The 6,736-nt window shown below is 33.1% G+C and overlaps 2 protein-coding genes and 1 long non-coding RNA gene across 5 annotated transcripts in view; 2 read left to right on the forward strand and 1 right to left on the reverse strand.

Moving 5' to 3' along the window:
- Positions 1–5,574, reverse strand: part of LOC148680884 (uncharacterized) — a 42,894-nt gene extending 37,320 nt beyond the window's left edge. The window contains exons 1-2 of one of the 3 annotated variants that reach the window (XM_088650260.1): positions 5,428–5,574; positions 4,245–4,394 (exon numbers count right to left, since the gene is read on the reverse strand). In XM_088650260.1, the coding sequence (XP_088506386.1) occupies positions 4,245–4,329 (85 nt within the window). In that variant the 5' untranslated portion in view covers positions 4,330–4,394; positions 5,428–5,574. Of the gene's footprint in view, positions 1–4,244; positions 5,001–5,427 lie in introns of those variants that run through there. The other 2 variants (XM_088650259.1, XR_015942546.1) reach the window with 2 other exon arrangements.
- Positions 1–6,736, forward strand: part of LOC148680790 (uncharacterized) — a 796,717-nt gene that overhangs the window by 718,972 nt on the left and 71,009 nt on the right. The gene's annotated exons all lie outside the window — the stretch shown is intronic.
- Positions 1–6,736, forward strand: part of LOC148680839 (uncharacterized) — a 785,675-nt gene that overhangs the window by 330,531 nt on the left and 448,408 nt on the right. The window lies entirely within an intron of this gene.

The following is a 6,736-nucleotide window of genomic DNA, read 5'->3' on the forward strand; positions in this document are numbered from 1 at the left end:
CATGTGATAGTTAAGGTGTGATGATTGGCTGAATCTCTTCCCACACTGAGTGCATGTGAATGGTTTCTCTCCAGTGTGGATCATCATGTGAGTCTTAAGATTGCCTTTTCTTCCAAAACTCTTTCCACACTGAGTGCAGATGAAACGGTTCTTGTCTCTCCTTTTCAAAATATCATCAGTCTGTAAATGAGTTTTTTCCTCAATTTTGACATGATGTTCCTCCTCTTTACTCCCCTCATTCTCTTCAATTAAGTCTGAAATCAATAAATTAAACAGTTTTCATTAAATCTTAAAAACTCTCATCAAAAGCTGAAAACTGAAAAGACACTGGAAACATTGGCTACACACACTGTAATTTTGATGCAAATTAAATGAAAAATAAATCCGATTATATTGTGTCCATTAACGTGTACACATTTAAGCAGATTCTATTCAATTCATCTTTATTTATCTAGTGCTTTTACAAAGTAAATTGTTTCAAAGCCGCTTAACATAGAAGTTATAGTTTATAGACTATGCACAAACTCTGCTGACATGGTTCAAAGAAGAGAGATTTACTCTTAAATTGATGAATGAGGACCTAGTGCCAGTGAATGTCCAGCATCTGAAACACCATTATTGTTCATTTTCAGAACCCACAATAGTTGATTAATACACCAGATCAGTCTGACAATCACCGTTAAGAGGGGAAATGACTATAAGGAGACTGTTTCGATGCTGCTTTTAGTGCTGTTATAAGGTTCTATAGGTACAGTTAAAAAATGATGTACTAGAATATACATCTTTTAGAATGTAATAGTCAAATAACAGTCTGAAACAAATGTGTCAAGCGCAAGTATTTATATGCAAAACCTAACCAGAGTACAATTAAAAGCATTGAAAAAGTCTTAAATTTGATAATCTTAAATTAAGGCTTTAATAGCCTTAATTTATTATACAAAGTCTTGGATTTCATTACAAAGGTCTTAATTTATTTATTTATTTGACCTTTTTAAGATTAAGTTCATACATTGATTGTTTTAAAACATCTAATTCGTAATACTTTAATATGAGGAATAAAACACTACTTATTGTCAAAACTCATTCCTAGGAACTTTTTTTACAACTTGCATAGTTGCTCTATCTAAAAAAGCTCCTGATCTAAATGCTTAGATCTTAAAAAACAAAAATGCATGCATACAGTTTTTAACTTGGAAAAATTAAAAACATTTAACTGACCAGTCATATATTTTATTTATACATATTTAAATTTGTCTCTTGATTGTGTACATATTTTCCCTTTATAACAAATACATAAATCATCTACATATAAACTACGAAATATATTATTCCCATTAACATTTACAATATTATTAATTTTAATACTAAATAGTGTTACTGATAGTATACTTTCTTGGGGCACTCCTGATTCGCATATATGCTATATATGCTCATATATTCAGATAATATAGTTTTCATACGCACACGAAAAACTCTATTGAATAATAAAAATTTGCAATAAAATTAGGCAAATTTCCTCAAACACCCATCTAGTGTAAATCTTTTAAAATACCATACCTCCTGGTAGTGTCAAAGGCCTTTTCCAGATAAAAAAAAAACTGCTTATATGTGTTCTTTTTTAATAAAACCATCTCGTACAAAAGATTCTAATCGTATAAGATGGCAAAGAGTACTTTTCCCTCTTCTAAACCCACACTGATATTTATTAATCTTGTTTTTTTTTAAATCCACACCAATCGATCATTAATCATTCGTTCCATTGTTTTGCAAAGGCAACTGGTAAGTGCTGTTGGACGATAATAAGTTGAATGATCTTTTCCTGGTTTAGGTATTGGTATAATAGTAGCTTCTTTCTAAAAGGCTAGTATTTCTCCTAATTTGCAGATATTATTAACCCGACAAGATGCAGAAATGCCATCTAAAAAGATGACCTGCTGTTTGTCCAGTCAGGGACATTGACAACATAAATATACTAATAAAAATGTTAACCCGGGGTTTGCGAATGTGAAACGTCTATTAATGAACACCAGGTATAGCATGAACAGTGTGAAAGGAGATTACAGATAACACAGGATTCTGTTTATCCAGTGTTAGAATGACGCGGAGTTAATCATTTCAAGAGTTAAAAGCTCTACAAATACTCAGCCTCAGCTCTCAGAATAAACACAGCACAATGACAAACAGTGACATACATAAATTGTCAATCATATCATAGTAGTGACCTGATCTTATATGCTATTGTTTTAGAACTTACAATTATTGGAGAAATGACCAGGAATAATACACAATAGAAAACTGTAAAACTCAAGGGCGAACTGGCCATAGGGAGACATAGGGACATTTCCCCTTGGTCTGACAGTCATCTGACCTGCTGCCACCGTCATTCTGGCCCGCTCTGCCCCCACTTATCATGAACATTGCACTTCAATCCCCATACTTAATTTAGTAATAGGAAATTAATCCTTAACAAAGTATGAAAGTACAATTATTAAGCACATTATAAATGTGGTTGTAAGTCTGGAATACAGCATATGTAGCTGCAGTTATAAACTGTTTAATAACGCTTATTAATTTAGAGTTAATGCTAAACAGATAATGCTAAACAAATAATGAATTCAGTATTTGCTAATGCATAATAAATGGTTTATAGTGTGTAGTTATTGTAAAGTGTTACCAAATTATCTTTTGTCTTAGACCTTTAGACCTGTCCTACCTCCCTGACTCTTTATCCCTCCTTTCTGCTTTATAGCCATGCTTAGTGAAAGTAACACCATCATTAAATTACATACACTTTACATAAACTTTGCAAAACTCGCTGTGTGGCGACACTTCTGCACAAAAGGCTGTTAATTTGGTTTCATGGCGCATGAGCGACTCTTATTTTTTCAGCGTTCATGCAAACAATCGGGATTCACACAGGAGCATGTGTGAGGTGCTGGTTTTCTGTACGCATGCATCAGTTTGCTTTTACAAGCGATGTTTCAGTTGCACATTGAGAATAACAAACTCGCACGTGCAAAAAATGCCAAATGTAAATGGCCCCTAATGTCTTTATTTTGAGATTGCCACTCTTAATGAATACATTTGCATAAAGTAATTGTATCTAAATGCTTTCACTAGGGGACATTTTTTTTGCCGCCCCCAGGAAAATCCCACCCTGGGCGATCGCCCACATTACCCATGCCTAAATCCGCCACTGGTATTGCTAAACGTTATTGTTCCACTATTATTTGTTTGTTTTGTCTCACATCGTCCCATCACATCATATAGTTCAGAATACTGTACAATGTTTTATAAAGATTAATTATTTTAGTGTCAATTTCATTCAGCGTGTTTAAAATTGGGGCATCCATGTTTTCTGACATACCTTAAACCAGGGTTTCTGCAGGTTTCACCAAGTTAAATTTAAGACTTTTTAAGAAATGTTATTGTGAGGAAAATACTTAATCCATTATGATAAATAGAGTTAAAGTGACCTTTTTGAATAAAAAAAGTTTAAAGTTTTATTGAGATGGATTGTTGGTGATTGTATAGGTTTTGGCCAGACTGGTTAACACAATATGAACAAATGAAGACTTGTTTAAAAAAGATTTAAGACCTACAACACAATATTAGTAAATTTAAGACTTTTAAGGCCTAAAAATTTGATTTTGGAATTTAAGACATTTTAAGACTCCGTGGAAACCCTGTTTAAACACAATAGCCCTGGTAATTAGTTATTATGATAATGATTTAATTCTAATTCAGATACTATCTGTGAGAACTAGTAACAACTAGAAACAAGTTTAATCCCATGAGGTTAATTAAAAAAGGGGAATTGGGATCAATGGGACATATGCAAGTGGAAAGTACTAAGCTAACACTATCACTGCAACACTGTGAGAATACTGAAGGTCAAATATCGTCAGCTCAGTTAAACGCTTTTAATTTATGGTTTTTGTTTATTTTATATAGTGCCAGTGTTCAAGGAAGCTTTACAAACAGTAGTAGAACAAGAAAAAGCAATAACCTTAAGAAGGAAGAGAAAATGGGAGACTAATAATACATAAAATAATGACATAAGACACGAGAACAAGTGACGAAAGAAACTCATTTCTGTCTTTCAATGAGTGCTTATGTGCATTTAGGAGAACTAGGCAGCACACTCAGGGCTGCAAGATGGATTTAATTTAGTATTATTATTATTAAAATATATCTGAATGACGATCAAATGACTGAGTTGGTGTTTGAGAATGAAAACTAACCTGTTTGTTCCTGCAGATCTTCCTGTTTGACTGTGAATGTTTCTTCAATCTTCACATCTTCACTCTCCTCTTTAATAAACGCCATCTTTATAACAGTGTGGAGATCAGTCGCTTCAGCAGGAGTTTTTCTCTGCGTTTGGACACTTTATCCTGTTTAAAATGAACAAAACAATAAAAAAATGTCCTGTTTAAAATAAATAAAACACTGAACAAAAACAAGATAATTTCAACACTTGCTTCAACAGTTTCTTTATATGAGTCATTAACAAACAGAAATTATGTAAGTCTGAGCAAGCAACAAAAGCCACAAATCAGCCGATGTAAACTAGAACTCTAGAAATTTTATTGATGTATACTTGGAATAGAGTGACATCATGCTATTTAATAAATTAAACCTTCACTAAAACACTTATCACACACTTTACTGTTGCTTTATTCAATCTTTTTTTAGGTATGTTCTTAATTGTTTAGTTTGTTTGATTTATCTTATTGTCTGCACAGCAACGTTGTAGCACTTATTTGCACAAGACAAGAATTTCCTCTCGGGACAAATAAAGTTTATCCTATCTTATTCAAACAATAGACCTTACAGTGAGTAAAATAGTAGTTCTTTGTATAAAGGTTTAAAATAATATTGTCAACAGCAGGTACATCTAACATTAAGTGAACACACTGAAATTTTAATCAGTTGGTTTACATCTGTGTACAAGCTTTAAAACAAAACTTTCTCCAGTTGAATCACAGTGTGGGAGCGGCACAGCCTTATGACGTCACACCACCATGCCACAATAAAAGTCTTTTTTTGTTTAGCTTTTTCCCCGTACTCACTCTTAATTATGAGTCATGACTTATCGATACATTTCTCCCTCATTTTCCACTTTCTAATTTATCTGCTTTTTGTTTTGTATTTGTAATGAATGGGGACACATCAAATTTTTATATAAATTTATATACGTAATAGGTTGAAACTTATTTGGGCTACAGTCCATTTGTCAGGATAAAATCAATATTTATAACCAAACCAAACAAACAAACACATAACTAAATAGTTGTAAAGAAGCTTTTAAAATGACTGAAAAACTTAATACACTTTTGAACAATGCATGCACATGTTTAGACTTTACATTTTATAATGTTAGCATTCAGATATTATTTGAGTGTAAATTCAGAATGTGCAACTCACCTTTCCAGTCTTCAATGAAGAAGTGGGATGAGAAATGGCCTCAGTCGGTTTTTCTTTGTATGTTGTTGTTGGTAATAATCCCAATGTAGTAACTAACAATCGTAGTTTGTCCTCCAAAGTTGTTCTCTTATAGCTAAATAAGCCAATGAAGTTTCTGTTAAGAACGCAGAATATATAGATACAACCCTGCTGACCTACTTGATCTGGCATGTGATTGGTTATACTCAATTGGCCCCCATTAATGCTGGTATAAAGATGCAAATGAGCAGTGGGCAACAGTGAAGACTCAAAACACATTACTGCGGAGGATGGGAAGTTTAGCAGCTTTACAAACCATAGCTTTAAAGAGAAATAAAGATGTATTGGGAAAATAAGTTGACTTTTGATAGAAGCTTTTTTATTTAGGCTGCTGCATTTTATAGTTAAATGGGTGGTCCACTGCAATATCATATTTTAAACTTTAGTTGATGTGTAATTTAGCTGTGTGAACATAAACAACATCTCTGAATGTAAAAAGTTCAAAGTTCAATGCAAAGGGAGACCTTAAACAGCCGAAATACAGAACTTGATTTTAACTTGCACTGGGAAAAAATGTTTTAGAAAAAGCCACAATAAAAAAAGCAAACAGCAGTTTACACAGAGGGAAAAAAGTTTTCATTATTAAAAATAAAATTATATTATAATGAATTGAAATCATATATTGTATGCATTTGGGTCAGTTTTAATGCATTAATGAAGGCTATTTAAAGCTGGACCGACCGACGCAATAAACATGTATGTCGCGTTTGTTTAATTTATTATGCACGCGAAAACTTATTCTAAACCAAATTTGTTGCCGGATTCTTTTTATGGGAACGAGAGATAAAGTGCTTATGAAGTGCTTTGTCGGCCTCTGGTGGTTAACTAATGCAGAGCCGACGTCTGGGTCTGGGAGACACATTACTGTGGAGGATGAGAGGTTCAGTTGCTTTACAAACCAGTTTTTACAGAGAAATAATGATGTATTGGGAAAATAAGTTGACTTTAGCCATCTTCATTTGTTTTGTTGCTGTTGTTTTATAAGACTATTGATTGAAGCTTTTTTTTTTTTATTGTGGCTGCTGCATTTTGTAGTTAATGTTGATACACCTATGTTGAGGTATTTTGATTTGAAACACATTTTAAATTTTTTTCCCCAGGCCTGGTTAAAAGGTAATGCAAGAGTTATGTGTTGTTTTTGTAGAAGTTTCTCAGAGTTGCTTGGCTGAAGTCTTTGTGTAAAGATGCAAATGAGCATTGAAAACTCAATCCATACCGATGTCTCAATACA

Source organism: Danio rerio, chromosome 4 (genome assembly GCF_052040795.2).
Source record: "Danio rerio strain M-AB ecotype USA chromosome 4, GRCz13ab, whole genome shotgun sequence".
In the NCBI taxonomy this organism is placed as follows: Eukaryota; Metazoa; Chordata; class Actinopteri; order Cypriniformes; family Danionidae; genus Danio; species Danio rerio.